We start from the raw sequence: 16,035 nt of genomic DNA, 5'->3' as shown, positions 1-16,035 counted from the left end.
AAAGCCTTGGCCTCCAACAAGTGAAATGCAGGAGAAACCAATTGCTCTCACACAAACGAGCAAAGTGGAGGAGAAACCCCTTTACGATAGTGGAGAATAAATGCCTAGGCATCAACTTATCAAGAAATGCATAAAGCAACAAGAGGAGAACCAAGGCCGTTTTTTTGGTTTTGTTTTCTTTGTTTCGATTAAAAGAGACTTAAGAGACTTGCGGGCACAGCCATTGTGGATCTTATGTGGATACTAATTCAAGTAAACCAACCACAATAAAAATTTTTTGGAGTTAATTAGGGACATCTAAGCATGGACTGGTATTTAAGAATTCCTGTTAAACTGGTCATGTGGAATAAGAGCTGTGCAAAAGGGACTTTATCAGTGGGAGCCTCAGAGAGGCACTAAGGTGTAAAGGTGTGATATCGGATTTGTTTTAGGCTGGAACTTCTCCAACTCTGAGTGCTCGGGAATCTGAGATCTTGTTAAAATGCAAGGTTCAGAACTCTGCATTTCCAACAAGTCTTGGGTGATGTCTACACTGCTGGTCCTCTGACCATACCGAGTAGCAAGGGTTTATAAAAACTTCAGCCGAACGGTCATGTTCAGTTTCATCAATTCGTGAAAACTGGGATCTTGTCTTTTTAGATGTCAAAAACCCCACAAAAACCCAAAAAACAAAACCAAAAATAGCTAGAGGCAAAGAGAAGATGGCTGATGAATTTGAGTGCTGGGTATGAAGGTAGAGGTATAACTTTCTTATTTTATGTATGCTTGAAATTTTCTATAGTAAAAAAAAATTATTTTAATAGTAGCTAAATATACTGAAGACTTATTATATCCAGGCTGTGTGTCTAGGGTTGTACAGGGAGAAAGGCAGGTAATGGGGGCCTCTGAGCATCCCGATTCTCTGCAAATCCCCCGCCTGGAAAGGGCCAGGCAATGGCTTCCCCTTGCGTCTCTGGGAACAGGTATCTATGCTGCCACCCAGCCCGAGCTCGGGGCCCTGCAGCAGCCCCAGGCCTCACCATGGTGAAGTAGGCAGCAGCCTGCTCCAGCAGTCCCACCAGACCCAGCTCTGTGAAGTGCTTCCCAGAGCAGAAGCCCTCCTCGTCAGGTGACAGGATGTCATCAGAGATGGCGGACTCCTCCAGTACATTGGACGAGATATTCTAGGGCGGGAGGTGGTGTCAGAACCTGGTCCCTTGCCCCACACATCCCCCTCACCCTAAAACCTACCACCTCTCTAGCCACTCACCTGGAAGGAAACGCAGCCCACAGGCAGGTGGCGGCTGTCCTCGAGCAGGGCGAGATACTCGGCCACCAGGGCAGCTGCGTGCACCATGCACTGTGCAGCCTCTGCATGGTTGCCCAGCTCTGCATGCTTCCCTGCCATGTTCTGCAGCCATGTCAGCCGCAGGTCTGGGGAGCCCTGGTAGCCCCGGGCAATCCTGGTGCCCAGGTGAGGGGGGATGTAAGAATGAAGGGGACCCACCTTGCCCACCCTTCACCTGTTCATCCCTTTCACTTGTTACCCCATGCATCTGCTCCACTGACCAGCCAATCTCACTTACACCCCATTCACCTGTCCATCATTATCTATTCCCTCACCTGCCTGTCTCCTCACCTGTTCCTTCTTCTCCTCTCTCGCCTATCCATCCACTCACCTGTACCCCATTCACCAGTCCAGTCTCTCATCTGTTTCCTCACCTGTCCTACCTTCCATTCTTTCACCTGTCTCACCTGTTCATCTCCTAAGCCATCCCCCATGGGCAAGTGGCAGCTGTCTTCAAGCCTGTCGATCCCTTCACCTGTCTCCTCACCTACCCATCCCCTTGGCCACTCTCCCATCTGTTCATCACCTTACTTGTCTCATCTGTTGTTCCACTCATTTTCTCACTTGTCCTACCTGTCTCCCAGTGACCAGTGAATCTCCTCACCTGTACCACATTTACCTGTCTCCTTACCTATCCAGTCTGTCACCTATTCCCCTGCCTGTCCAACTTCTCACCTATCTTCCCATTTGCTTGTTTATCATCTCCTTTCTTTCTCTATTCACCTGTCTCTTCTCTTACCCAACCCCTCACCTGTCCATCCTTTCACAACCTCCAAAACAGTCATTCTATTACTTGTCCTGCTCATTCGTTTTTACCTGTGGAACCTTGAGCCATGCCCTACACACTGATCCCCTTCCACATGCACCATTTCACATGTCTACCCAGGCCCATCCCTCCCGTTTGCTAATTTCCCTATCTGCAACACCTGTCCCTCCATCTCCCGCTCCCCAATTTCTTACTAAATACCCCTCACCTACAAATCACTTATTCCCCTGATCTGTCACCCCTTCACCCATTGTTAGCACCTCACCTGTCTCTCCTACCTGACCCCTCTTATCTTTGTTCTATAGGTTCATCTAGCACTTTTTCATCTGTTCATTTACATGTTCTCACCTTACTTGTGTTCTCACCTGTCTGTTCACTCACCTGATTATCCTCATCTGTCTGCTTTCCTGGCCCTTCTTCACCTGTCCTTCTTATCATCTGTATTCTCACCTCCTCCCTCCTTACCTTCTCGTATATCTACCCATCTGTCCCCTCACCTGTCTAGGTACAAGTGGCTAAAGGTCCCCTCTAGCCCTCTTCACCTGTACATAAGGTCAATGAGCATCTCGGGGTCTTCCTGATGTTCTTTCATCTTCACCGTGTCCGTCAGGATCATATGCAGGTTGAACATCAGGTCCTGGACCTGGAGTGGGGCAGTGACCCTCATTGGGAAGTGACAGGGCAGAGGCAGTGGAGTCAGGGGTCAAGCAGGACAGGGCAAAGACTCCTGGCTTGCCGAAGGTGGGGCAGGGGCCTGGTGGGGTCACCTGCTCCGCAAAAGTGGTGTCCCGCAGCCCCACGTCCTCCTCGGCATAGGTGAGGATGGTCTTGAGCGACCGTCGCAGGTGCTCTTCACTGAAATTCTGCACTGTCCCCACCAAGGACGACAGTGACATGGTCACCTGCATCTTCACACGGGCAAAGTTCTGCAGGGGGTAGGGAGGAGAGCACACCTGTGGCCTCGAACCCTCACACCAAGAGCTTGTTCAAACTGTTGATTTCGCCTCTCTCCCCGCCCGCCCTCCGTCCACAAACCCCTGGCTGGCTGCCCCTCCTTACGTTGCCAATCTCGAAATTCTGGCGCATGAGGAGGTAGAGCGAGGCGCTGGCGTGCGTGCGGATGGCGGTGATGCGGCTGCCGCAGTGTCGCAGGAGCCTCAAGCAGAGGTCAGCACACAGCTCCGTGTCCTCTTCGAATAGCAGCTCTGGGAACTGCCCCCCAGGGCAGAGACAAACGCCCATCAGCCCTTCCCCATGGGAACTTGGGCAGGTACACCTGTGTTCTTTCCTTTGGCCACGCATAGTGGGCTTTGGAGTGAGACCATGTTAAGCCCTTGCTGTGTGACACTGGGTGAGTGACTTTGCCACTCTGATCCTCAGTTCTCTCTGTAAACTGGCTAAGGAGTGTCTGCCTCATGGAGTTGCTGAGAACATGGACTAGGCTGTGACTAGAACTCTAAGAGCTGTTGCTGCCGAGTGGCACTCACCTTGGACACCAGGGCCCGCTGTGTGGCCAGGCCATGCTGCAAGAAGAGGGCACTCTGGGCACTGCCCAGACTGTACAACACGACTTTGAGCACCGCGCCCAGGACGCTCTCCCGGGCCTCTGACAGCATCACTGTCTGGGGGGGGGGGGGCAGAAATCCAGCTGTTAGGGACAGGGTTGGTTATGGGGTCAGGGAAGGAGGGAGACTCTGGAGTCAGGAATCACAAGGCCCTACAGGTGGCATCAGAGGTCAGGGAGACGCTGGATTGAGCCGCACCTGCACGATGATCTCCAGCGTGTCCAGAACCACAAGGCTCGCCTCAGTTGCCAGGTTCCCATCCACCAAGGACTCATGTTCCATTTCATCCTTGGTCCTGGAAGGGAGAGAAGGGGCTTGGGGAGTCTCTCAGAGCCAGACCACACCCCCAGCTGAGCTCTCCCCCTCCCTCAGCTGCCCACGAGGCACTGGTTCTCTGGAACTGTTCTGACCCCAGTGAATCACTTCCGGCCCACACCCACTTGTCCACACGGTCTGAGGTTTGTCTCCAGTGCGTGATGCTCTTCCGCCAGCGTACGTTCTCCTGATTCCCAAATGGGCTCCTTTCTGAGATGCAGAGGCGCGCGTTCACGGATGGGCAAAAATGTAAGGACATGTGAACATGACAAGGGTACAGGCACAAAGATACACAGGTGCGATAACCTGTGAGAACACTGGATGATGAGGATGCTCACTGAGTGGATGCACAGTTAGACGTGAACGACGTGTGAGAATGGCTAGAACACAGACACCTGTGTGTATGGAGATGACACATGGACTTCTCTTTGGGACAAGTGAGCTGGACAGAGCAGTAGGTATGGGCCGTCCTGGGGCCCTTCGGACATAGGATGGGAGCAGCTGGTGGGGATGTGTGTAGGGTACATCTCTCTCTCACCACGGCTCCGTCGCACCATCTCCTGTCGTGCTCCAATAGTGCCCAGGATGGCTTCTTCCAGTCGTGCTTTCATGTCCAGTGACTTCTTGAACGTGAGGCTGTTGATGCGCTCAAAGGCCTTTTTCCCCTGGGAGGGCAGAGACTGGGTTGCAGGTTTACTCTGCCCTTTTTTGTGGGACCTGGGCTAATCTGGTCCCACTTCATCTGGCCCTTTCTGACCTCTGGGACCCTGTGCTTGAAGACACAGCTCTTGTCTTTACTGCAAGCTCTTGGCATTTTCCAAATTCTATTCATGAACACAAATCTCTCTCTTGCTTTGGCTCAGCACAGAAACAGTCTACCCCTTTACCCTAGGAAACTAGCATATGAGGACAGTCCACTCCTTCAAGCTCAGTCCACAGCACTGAGGGCCCTGTATGCATACTCGGCCTGCCTGTGACACCCCAGGCCCCTGCCCACCCACCCCGAACCTTGTACTCGAAGGCGGCCAGGCAGAGGTACAGCAAGTCCAAGAGACGACCCAGCTGAGGGAGAGACAGGTCGGCAGCCCAGTGCTGCAGAAGGGCTGGCTCTGCATTCTTCAGTACCCACAGCACACATACCAGCAGGGTCCGACTGGACTCAGCAGAGAGGGGACAGCCTGAGCGAGAACCCTGGGGCCAGAGAGAGGATAGGGCGCTCAGAAGGGAGAGTCAATTTTCATTTTCTCCATGTAAGATTTGTATTTCATTACATAATCTCTATTCCCAGGTTGGATAGTGTCTCTGAGGACCAGCTCATACTCACTGTTGCTGCACCCTGGGAGATGCTAGCTCGGGAGCCAGGGGCCAGGGGGCCACCAGCGATGGCCATGGCCACTGAGGGGTTGATGGTGCCTCCAGTGTCCCCTTCCCCTTCTGTGTCTGAGTCGAGCATCGAGGTCAGTCTTGACCGTTGACCTGGACCCTCTAGGGGGAGAGGAGAGGGGAAAAGAATGAGCACTCGGTAAGTGCTACCCCTCTATCTCAAATTTCAGCTCAAAGGTCACCTCATGGAAGCCTTCCCTGTTACCAACCCCCAAACCAGGATGGAGCCCCCAGTTATCCATTCCCAGGGCTCATTTTGTACTTGTGGTTAGATACATCCACAAAGGCCTGGACTATATCTACTCTGGCCACTGCTATATGCTCCACATTTAGAACATGGCCTTAGCACACAGGAGTAGTAATTGTAAAGATGATGATGGTGATAACAATGACAACGGCAATAATGCCTGCTCCCGTCGTTATTATAGCATTGATTGGCACTTACGTAGCATCTGCTGTGTGCCAGGTGCTATTCTACCTCTAAAAATATTAACACTTAACCTTCAAAACAACCATATGAGATAAATACTTTAATCACCTCTACTTTATAGATGAGGCAACTGAGGCGCAGAGAGATTGAGTTACTCGCCTGGGGTCACACAGCAGGCAGATCAATGGTAAAGCTATGATTTTAACTTAAAAAAATCTGGTTCTAAATCTATGATCTAAAAGAGTACCCCTCCCCCTAAAAAAAAGTCTCAGCCGAGAGGGGAGTAGCCAACAAATACAAAACAGGTCTCACATTAGAGATTCTTAAAACAAAAGGTTATCTGAGTCTACCCATAGTTCCAGCCCAGCCTAATCAAGTTCAATTTCTCACTCGACTGAGGTGATCAGCAACTTATCCTATCTGCTCAGGAGAGGGAAAAAGGAACCCTCAATAGGAAAAGATGACATTGCTTCAGTCTAGATGGTTCTTTTAAATACGATGTCCAAAATACAATAAAAAGTTAAAAGACATGTAAAGAGGCAGGAAAATATGATTGATAGGAGATAAAAATAGACAACAGACTCAGGTACATAAATTGCCAAAAGTTAGCACTCAAAGGCTTTAGAAGAAAAAGTACTGGAAAAGGTAGGTCAAAATGAATAAAAAGGAGAATTTCAACAGAGATTGAAATCTATTAAAAAAATCAAATAGAGGTTTTCCAACTGAAGAATATAACATCTGAAATTCAGAACTCAATGGATGGCATTAACAGAAGACTGGACACAGCAGAAGAGAGAAGTAATGAACTCAAAGACAGGTGGACAGAAAATTTCTAAGTGAAGTACAAAGAGAAAAAGGAATGGAAAACAGAGCAAAGCATAGCAGGCAAGTGGGACATGACCAAAAGGTCTAACGTAAGTATAACTGGAGTCCCAGAAGTACAGAAGCAAGGAGATAAAGCAGGAAAAAAAATTCAAGCCAACAACCGAGTATTTCCTCCAAATGATGCAGGGGATCAACATGTGAATCCCAAGTCTGTGCTTCCAACCACTCTGTGTATCCTTCAGCAGTGGTAAATGAATGTGCATGAATCAAATGACCACTTGCCCCAATGTTCCCAATCTTCCCTCCTCACCCACCCTCTTCTTAGAAGATGATAAATGTTATAATATCTCTTATTTACTATGGACTAACAATATTCCAGTACTATAACTCCTTATATTTTCACTTAAATATAGTAAATCATTGGTGCTACCACTGTCCCCATTTTATAGGTGAGAAACCTGAGGCTCAGAGAGGTTAATAGCTCGCCTGGGGCCCAGCACCAGCACTTGAATCCAATCTATTGACCCTAATGCCATGTTTTACTCCTAAGTGTGCTCTTCCACCTTTCCTGACCTGAGCCTTGTGTGTCAGTCAAGCCCCTAAATTGTATGACACCATCCTGTCGTGGTCCACTCACCAGCAAAGTCGTGTAGCCGCGGCAGTGTGTCCCGGGCGAGCGACAGCAGTGGTAGGTACAGCTCAGCCACATGGGCCTTCACGGTGGCCTCAGCATAGCGGGGGTCAGCATCATGGCCACAGAGCAGGCTGTGGACAGCATTGATGGCTTTCTTGTGCAGCAGGGATGCCCTGTGGGACAGTGAGGTGCTCAGGATGGAGTAGATGCAGCACCTGGACCTTTCTACCCCCTGGGGGAGGACAGGGCCTGTGCTCACCCCTCAGCCTCAGGTTCCAGGGCCAGCGCCAGTTCCGTCAGCAGGAGCCCAGCCAGGAAGTGCTGCTGCCGGAACGGCCCACTCAGCTCAAACATGCTGGTCACCTTGGGGTCTGGGGCCTGGTTGGAGAAGGTGGAGCTCTGCAGAGGGTTGGGGGTAGGGAAAAGCAGGGATGGCAGGAGTCAAGAGTCAGAGGTGAGAGACTTGGATTAACTCATCTGAGGTAACAGTGAGCATGGAGTAAAGGTCAGAGGCAAGACACTGGGGTTAACCTATCTGTCAGGTGACAGGGCATGGGCTCAAAAGTCAAAGGTCTGAGAAACAGCTGATGGAAGGCAGATGTAGGACTTAAGACTTAGAGGTGAGAAATCAGAAGCTGGTTCTCCCAGTAAATTGCTGACCATGAGGGGTTAGAGGCGAAGGGTCATAGCAAGGGGTTCATTCCCCCTGGACAGTGGCCCACTGTGGAATGGACAGATAGGTTGAAGGTCATAGGTCAAAAGGAGGAACCAGAAGTGAGGCCAGCCCACCTGGGAGGTGGTGGAGGATATGGAGGGTGAGGGTGAGGCTGGGGGTGACAGGGGACAACAGGGGAGGTTGAGGGTCACGTAGTGCTCGTGGCTGCACAGGATGCGGGTAAAATCCATTCTCAGGGTCAGCAGCACCGCTGGGTTGGGGGCCGACTGCAGCCGTGTGGCCACCTGTTGGGGAGGGGGTCAGCAGGCAACAGTCATAGTTTCTCTGCCTGCCACACCCAACACCCCACCATGTCACCCACAGGTGCACTGTTCCCTACCTGCTTGTAGTGGGCCCGGACCAGGCTGAAGACGAAGCCGCGGTCCACCAGAGACAGTAGGTCACTGAGGAAGAAGGCCAGGCTGGCATTGAGGCGCTCAGCCAGCTCCGCGTCCTGGGGACACAGGGCCTGTCAGCCCATACCTACACACCCCATCAAAATTTAGTCCCCACATAGGGCCTAACTCTTGTCAAGGCCACTAGCTACTTCCAGCCACTGCCCCAGAGCCTGGAGTCTTCTTCACAAACCTTCGTCTTTGCACTCCAGGCACTCCCAGCTTTCCTGGTTGCCCTCCTCCCTGTGACTATCTCCTCCTTTCCCCACACAAATAACACAGATGGCAGAAACTGGCTGCTGACTACCCCCTAGATCCTCTCTCACCGTCTCTCAGGGTATTAGAATTCAAAGCTGGATAATGACTACATTTCCCAGGCTTCTTTGTAGCTGAGAATAACCACGTGATCACGTTCTGGCCAACGGGATTTGAACAGATGTGGTCACTTAAATGGAGCAGGTCTTTCTCCCGCCACCTACCACACCTAATGTGGCAGGCACTGTGGTGAACCTCGATTGCCAGGCCCACATCGTGGAGCCCCTGACGGCCCCTCATGCTCAGAAATAAACTGTGGTCACTTTTAAACCACTTGTGATTATGTCTGAGTATATCGACCTCAGCTGTAACTGATAAGCTCCCCACCCTGCAATCATTTAACAAGCATGTACTGAGCATCTACTATGTGCCAAGCCCTGTGAACGAGACAGAGGTGGTCCCTGATGCTTATACAGCTCAGTCTCGTGTAGCAACAAACAAAAGGGCTCCAGAAACTGTGTTTTGACAACAATTGAATAGGGTGCTGTTTTGAGAGAAGCTGGAAGGACGGGGAGAAAGGTATTCCAAGAAGAGGGAACAGTAAGGCAAAGGCCCTGGGGCAGGATGTGCCCAGCAAGTGTGAGGAACAGCAAGGAGGCCACTATGGTTTCAAGGCCCAGCTGGTGCTTATTCTGCCTTCATGCTCTCGTGAGTTATTCTGTGGCCTTCCAACCCAGCTTCAGTGGCCCTCAGTGTCCTGCATACCGAAGAAACAAAATACAAACCCTGCCTGGGCACTGAGACCACAGGGAGACAGAGACTGGGTTTGCCTTGTGCACAGAGACTGATACAGTCAGTGCTAAATGAATGTCAAGGAATACAATCACTGTGGCCTGTCATCAATGCCCCACTAGCAGCTATGAAAATGGTGCTCCTCAGGGGTGTTGTTCTTCCTTGAAATCCTTTCTCAGGGTGGTTTCCTCGTAATCTGGGCCAGCCCCTGGGAATGTCAGCCACTGGAGAGGCTCCAGTGGAACAAGGTTGAGACCTTTGAGACCAGCCCAGAGGTTACAGGGAATTGCACAATGGCTGACTTGGACAGATTGGTGTTTCAAAAATCTGTAAAATTCCTGTTAAATCTAGAAGTCCCATTCCACTTTAAAAATCAGACATTCTGGCCATAGCTAACAGGGACATGCCCTTTGGTCCTCTAGAAGCCCCACTCTCCCAACTGAAGCTGATGGTGAGGGTGTGAGCTCTGGAGCTGGTGGCTTGGGTTCAAATCCCCATTCTGCCCCTTCTCAGGTGTGTGGTATCAGTTTGTTAGTCATTCTCTGCCTCAGTTTCTCCATCTCTAAAACAAAGATAATACAAACTTTGTGAGGTTGTTGATTTAATGTGATCCACCTAAAGTGTTTGGATACACAGTAAATACTCAATAAAACGCTCAATATTATTACTATTATAATTATTATTTCCTGTCTAACTCCCATGGGCATTGAAATTAGTGATCCAAGGCCTGGACATGACTGTCTATTTATTGAGCACTTATTGTATGACACTGCGACTAGGACTGATGGATCTGTCCTGTCACTTCTCTATCCTCACTAACTCTCATTCCTGCTTTGCTCCCTCCATTCCAGTCATATTCATTGCTAACATCCCAGGCGTGGTCCTGCCTCAGGGACCTTTGCTCTTGCTATGCCCTCTGCCTGAAATGCTCTTGTCTCAGACATTGTATAGCTTTCTCATCTCTTTCAAGTTTCCCCCTAAAAAGACAGCTCCATAAACGCAAGGATTTGGGTCTGTTTTGTTCACTGCTGTGTCTCTAGCACCCAGCACAGGGCTGTATACACAGTAGGTGCTCAAGAAATAGATGCTAAATGAACAGACTCATCCAGCAAATGGGATTCCTGGTCTCACAGCCAGGAAGCACTGGGCAGGATTGGCGCCTCCACGTGGCTGGTTCTATGTCCTGCCTCAAGCTCCATACCCACTGAGGCCCCAAGCCCATTGAGGCCCTTCCCCTTTTACCTTGTGTACCCGGGTGAGGACCTCCAGGCCCACAGAGCCCACCAGAGCCGCTATGTCGTCCAGGAAGCGCCCAGGGAAGCGTAGTTTGCGGGGCGTGTCCAGCCGCTGGCCCAGAATCAGGTGCAGTGCCATACTTTTCACCTGGGGTGGGGGTGAAAGCCGGGGTGGGGTTTGAGGGGCTGTAAGTGATACTTTACCAGCAAGGGGGTGGGCTGAAGCAGCATAAGGGGTTCTGGGTGGGGCTTTAGCCCCACAATTCTGGGCTGAGGGGAGTGCCTGAGAGGCTATGGGGGCGGGAGGGGGGGGGACTTGCAGACTGTAGATGGGGCTTGAAGCCATGGGCAGAGAGTACATGGGTCCCAGAGAGTACAAGGGGTGAAAGGCTGAGGAGGGAGTGTAGGAAGAGCTGGAGCCAGTCTCCTGGGACAAAGTCTGTGGATAGGATGTGGCTTGAAGGCCCACCAGATGGGGTGGGGCTTGTAATCAGGAGGGGTCTTTCAAGGTACCTCTTGAAGAATTTGGGGGGTATCTGAAGTGTGACAACAGGGCTTTCCCTCTCTCTCTGAGGATATCTCTTGTAGGGGTCTCCTCACTAGTTAGGGGTCTCTCCAATCTCATATGGAAGGTAGGGGGGTCTTCTTTCTATGGAGGGGATTTCAGATAATTTTCAGGGGGCCTCTCTCTGGGGAGAGATCCCTTTAAGCATCTCTTATCTCTCTGTGTTGGGGTCTCAGGGCTATTTCTCAGGGGGTTCCTCGCCTCAAGGAGAGAGTCTCCCCTGGGGGCCTCCTGCTTTCAGGCAGGGAGGAGGGCACCTCACCATTAGTTGGAAGAAGAACCAGGCGTGCTGCAGGACGGCCTCGCGCACGGTGCTGCCACTGACCACCCACTGCAGAGCCAGCTCCTCGTGAAGCAGCTAGAGGCAGGGACAGGGGTCACAGAGAGCAGAGGAGCCTATCCCCACCCCCTCTGGAGGGCATGACGGCAGATGATGCAACTGGGGGGCTTGGGGTTAGAGCAGTGACAGGACATGCAGGAAAGAGGGAGCAGAAGGAGTCAATGTGCCCTCTCCCTGGGCTCGCCAGACCTTGCTCGGCTCAGAGGATAGGAGCTCTGGACCCTTTTGCTGGGACCAGGCCAAAACTACATCACCCGCCCCCTGCCTCCCACTACCTTATGCACAGTGGGTCTCGGCTGGGTGGCTTGTGGGACTGAGGAGGAGCTCTTGAGGTAGGAAGAGGTTCGGCTAGAGCTGCGGTCGATGGCCTATGATGGGATGGGATGAAGAGGGTGGGATGGCGAGGGGGGGTTAGTGTGGGCGCATGGATGGAGGAAAGACGTGTCTGTGTGGATGGGCAGTGGAGGCATGGATGGAGAAGGAAGGAGCGCGATGGAAGACATGAGGATAACAAAGAAGACATAGTAAGGAGGTGTAAAGCAGAGTGAACAGAACAAGCGAGAATGTGGACCAGAGCCCGATGGCAGAGTGCAGAGTGCAGAGATGAGTGTGGATGGAGCAAGAGCTGGCAAGGACATAGGTGAGAACGGATAGGGGAGTGTAGGTGGAGAAGGTGAAATCACTGTAGACAGTGAAGTGAAAGTGTGGTCACGAAGGGTAAGAGCGAGTGTGGATGAAGGTGGAGTGTGAGTCAGTGAGTTCAGGGTTGGACAAGGAAGGAAGAGGGCACAGATATAGAAGACAGAGACTATAGACAGAGGGAATTAAAGTGAAGACAGAGAACAAGGAAGAAATATAGGAGGTGAGATGGTGATGAGAGGCAGTGGGAGCACCTGAGACAGCCCCAGGTTCCAGGCCTGGCCTTGTTCCAGCCTTTCTTGGGAACTCACTGGGCGTCACCATCTGTGATATGGGTATGGGGGCTTAAGCTCTATTCTCCCTTCCTCCTTTGCTGGTCAAGCAAGGCTGCTGACAGGGAGAGGAGGTCCCATGATGGAGGCAGCCCAGCCCTAGGACCTGCCCAGGCCTTTGCTTTGGCACAGGAGGGCCCCACAGTACCCACGGTCCATTCCAGCCACAAGTCCTGGCCCCTCAGCAGGCACCAAATGAGCCACCTGCAGCAAAAGCCAGCCTCAGTGCCACCTCCTACCTGGTATGCCCACCCTTTTGCCACCTTGTCACATACTATGTGATCTTCAAGGCCTAGCTGACATCTGAGATCTGAGAGTACTGGTGGGAGTCCTGATAAAAATGTGGGTGGGCTAGCAGGACCATGAACCCAGATTTCCAGCCATATGGGAGAAGTCTTTCCCAAAGTCCCCCTGCTTATGCCACTTTTAGTCCCCTGGCAGGCCATGCAGTTCAGGTCACCCTGGTGATGGTCACAGACCTGAAATTGGGCCTGGGGCCAAGTACGCATGGAAAACAGTCCCTGTGGCTTTCTGGTTCCATCTTACCCTTCAGGTCCCAACAAAAATGTTATCTCTCTGGAGAGGCCTCCGGATCACCCCAGAGGGAGGCTGGTAGCCCCATTTCTGTTAGTTTCCTTTCAAGCATTTTCACTCTGTGCACTTCTACACTGGTGCATTTGTTTGATTGGTGTCTATCTCAACAGCTCAGGGGTAAGGCTGGGCCAAGAATCTATCCCACTAACAGCATCCCGCCTGCAATGCCCTAACTCCCTCCCAGGCTCAGGACTGCTGCACTGAGCACTTCACTTTAAATTTTTACTACATCTGAAAATTCAGAGCCTGGGGTGCAGGGTGAGCCAGGACTCAAACCCAGGTCTGTCTGAAACCAAAGCCTCTCCCCATACCAGGTGCCAGGGAAAGGGTAGAATAAAGAGAGCTGCCTACAGGGGTTCCTCTTTGCCTGGAACAGGATGGGGGAGCCCAGAGGTTCGATTCTGTCCCTGTGGCATCATTCAGGTTGCTACATCAAGGGGACAATTGAGAGTCTCCTAAATAGAGTAGATTAAAGGGAGAGAAACAGGCCATGCAGGGCAGTGAGGTTATAGTGGCTGGATCTGCATCTCATTTGCATGCTATTTACATACCACTCCTGTCCCTTCTGTCTCTGTCTGAGACTGTGGTCTATGTGGCAGTAGATCAGTTAAGATGATCCTCTGATACTTACCACACTAATACCAACTTTATAGACCCAAACAAAGGCAGAAGGGGTCCACTGCCTCCTTCAGGCGGCCCCCATAGGTTAGTAGTCTGGAGCCAGGGAGGTAAGAGGAGCTCATTCTGGGGGGAGGAGTGTGGGGAGGGTGTCATACGCGTGCAGGGGAAGGGAGGGAGGGCACCTGTCTGGGGTCGGCCCCACAATAAGGGGATGCTCGTCTCAGCACAGCCTTAGTGCCTCCTGGAGCATAAGCAGAATTCACCCAGGAGTGTGAACGGTCAATACCCTGGGAAAATGGATGTGCACATACATGAATGGGATGCACATGAATATGCCTACTGTGTACATATGTGCATGGGGTGCAAGAGTATATGCACCTGTGTTTGAGTGTACATGGGACACACATGTATCTGTACCTGTGCATGTACATGCATGGGGCACACACATATATGCATCTTCTGCACTCTGTACACACTGTTCTTTTTATCAACCAGGCCAAGTTCCAGCCAGCCATTCTTGATTTGGCCACAGAGTGTGGAGCTCAGTGCACACCTGTCATAGCTTCCAACTTGTGACAGCCAAAGCCCAGCCCTGTCATTAAAAGTCAGACCCATGTCCATGCTGTTGTTCATTGTTGTTTCCTGTCCTCTGTCAACACTGGGATTCTCTACCCACCCGCTTGGCATCCATGGCGACTGAGACTGCAAGTTCTAAGGCCCCCCTCGCCCTACCTTGCTGGCCAGGATGCGGGAGACCTCATCATCCACAGAGCCAGGGGCCACGGCCAGATCGGGGTTGCTGCTGCTGATGCTCTTAGAGCGAGCTAGATAGAAGCTCGCAGGGCGGCCAGGCCCACGGGCCAGCGTGGTAGGCTGCACTGTCACCGGAGGCACCCCTGAGCAAGGAGGAAATATGGTTAGCCACCCACCTACCCACCCTGATGACCTGCCCTTTCCAGTGGGCTGCCCTTGGTGAAGGAAGTTACTTTCCTTTTCTCAGCCTCCAGGTTCCTCACCTGTAAAATGAGTGTGATAATAGCTGCTGCCTCATAGTAATTTTGGGGAGACTGAAAAACACTGAGAACAGTGCCTGGTACATAGTAAGTGCCCAAAGGGGTTAGTGGTTATTAATTATTTAGCAAATGAGAAAAAAAAAAAAAACCTTAAAATTGAGTACTGGCGGTGCCAAGCATTTTGCATAAATTGTTGTCATTTACTATTACTAGCACACCCAGGAGGGGGCGCTATTATCATCACCGGTTTACAAATGGGAAGAGAAGTGCAGAGAGGTGAAATCAGTTGCCAGGATCACAGAACTGTAGGAGGCAGGGGTAGGATTCAAACTCAGGCAACCCTGCCCGAATCCCTGCTTACCGACTGGCTGAATCACCTGCCAGTCAAGTCTATAATGACCCCCCAAGGATAGGCCAAAAATTATCTCTCACAAGTTGCCTAAACCAACTGAGGCCACATGTGGCCTCAGAACCTTTGCATATGCTGTTCCCTTTTGTCTAGGATACTTTCCTCCCAGATATTTCCTGTACCCTGGAGTCTCCCACCAACACTCACCACCTGGGAGGCTGGGCTCAGTGCCAGGCAATCGGAAGGCATAGTACACATAGGCAGCCAGCAGTGGGCAGTGACCATGGGCATCCTGAGCAGGCTCTAAGCTCCGATGGACGAGACTGACTACGTGGGCCATCGCTTCAAAGGCTCCACGACCCAGGTTCACTGCCAGGAAGAGCAGAGGTCAAGTTCCAGGCCTCCTACCTTACCAAGGAATAGACTTTAGGGTCCAAAGAATCATGTGGCCCTCAAAGGGTCACAGAGGACTAGCTCTTGGCCCAGGGGGTTGGGGTTATTTTTCAGATAGGGAGACTGAAGCCTGAGAAATAAAAGTGCTAGAGGAGGTCACCCAAGACCAGTGGACTGAGGTGCCATTTTCCAGACAGTAAACAGGTCTGAGGCTGTGCCTGCTCACCAATCTGGCCGCAGATGATCGGGGGCCGTACAACCAGATGTACGAGCTTGTCCAGCACGTGGTGGGAGAAGGCTACGAGGGGTTCCAGGCTGGCAAGGCGCAGGGCAGCCAAGCTGGCCCGCAGCTCCTGCTCCACAGTGCCCTCGCTCAGCACACCATCCTTGAGCCGGAATGGGAAAGCCCCCTCCTCCAGGACATGCACCAAGGTGAAGAACTTGTCCAGGTGTGGGTCCTGGGGACAGGAAGAACCAGGAGTGAGTGGGGAGGGGCCAGGGCCCCTGGTCTGGGAAGCCCCCAGGGGACTGAATAGGGAGTTGAGTGGGCAG

The 16,035-nt window shown here is 51.8% G+C and overlaps 1 protein-coding gene across 16 annotated transcripts in view; it reads right to left on the bottom strand.

The window, feature by feature from the left end:
- Nucleotides 1-16,035, bottom strand: part of DOCK6 (dedicator of cytokinesis 6) — a 38,103-nt gene that overhangs the window by 4,662 nt on the left and 17,406 nt on the right. For 4 of the 16 annotated variants that reach the window (XR_004954910.1, XM_036233695.1, XM_016153413.2 and 1 more), the window contains exons 20-41: nt 15,710-15,941; nt 15,298-15,459; nt 14,461-14,624; nt 13,911-14,015; nt 11,818-11,910; nt 11,465-11,560; nt 10,645-10,785; nt 8,301-8,414; nt 8,035-8,205; nt 7,505-7,644; nt 7,249-7,418; nt 5,298-5,458; nt 4,982-5,164; nt 4,512-4,638; nt 4,099-4,183; nt 3,857-3,953; nt 3,581-3,715; nt 3,153-3,305; nt 2,861-3,019; nt 2,636-2,736; nt 1,250-1,442; nt 1,020-1,163 (exon numbers count right to left, since the gene is read on the bottom strand). Coding sequence is in view for 13 of the 16 variants with exons in the window: in XM_036233695.1 (XP_036089588.1) it covers nt 1,020-1,163; nt 1,250-1,442; nt 2,636-2,736; nt 2,861-3,019; nt 3,153-3,305; nt 3,581-3,715; nt 3,857-3,953; nt 4,099-4,183; nt 4,512-4,638; nt 4,982-5,164; nt 5,298-5,458; nt 7,249-7,418; nt 7,505-7,644; nt 8,035-8,205; nt 8,301-8,414; nt 10,645-10,785; nt 11,465-11,560; nt 11,818-11,910; nt 13,911-14,015; nt 14,461-14,624; nt 15,298-15,459; nt 15,710-15,941 (3,126 nt within the window). In the remaining 3 variants the exon portion in view is untranslated. The other 12 variants (XM_036233696.1, XM_016153417.2, XM_036233697.1 and 9 more) reach the window with 9 other exon arrangements.

The sequence above is a fragment of the Rousettus aegyptiacus genome, unplaced genomic scaffold (assembly GCF_014176215.1).
Source record: "Rousettus aegyptiacus isolate mRouAeg1 unplaced genomic scaffold, mRouAeg1.p scaffold_m13_p_16, whole genome shotgun sequence".
Lineage (NCBI taxonomy): Eukaryota > Metazoa > Chordata > Mammalia > Chiroptera > Pteropodidae > Rousettus > Rousettus aegyptiacus.
The sequence above is the reverse complement of the archived record's forward strand: the minus strand, read 5'-3'. Positions and strand labels throughout refer to the sequence as shown.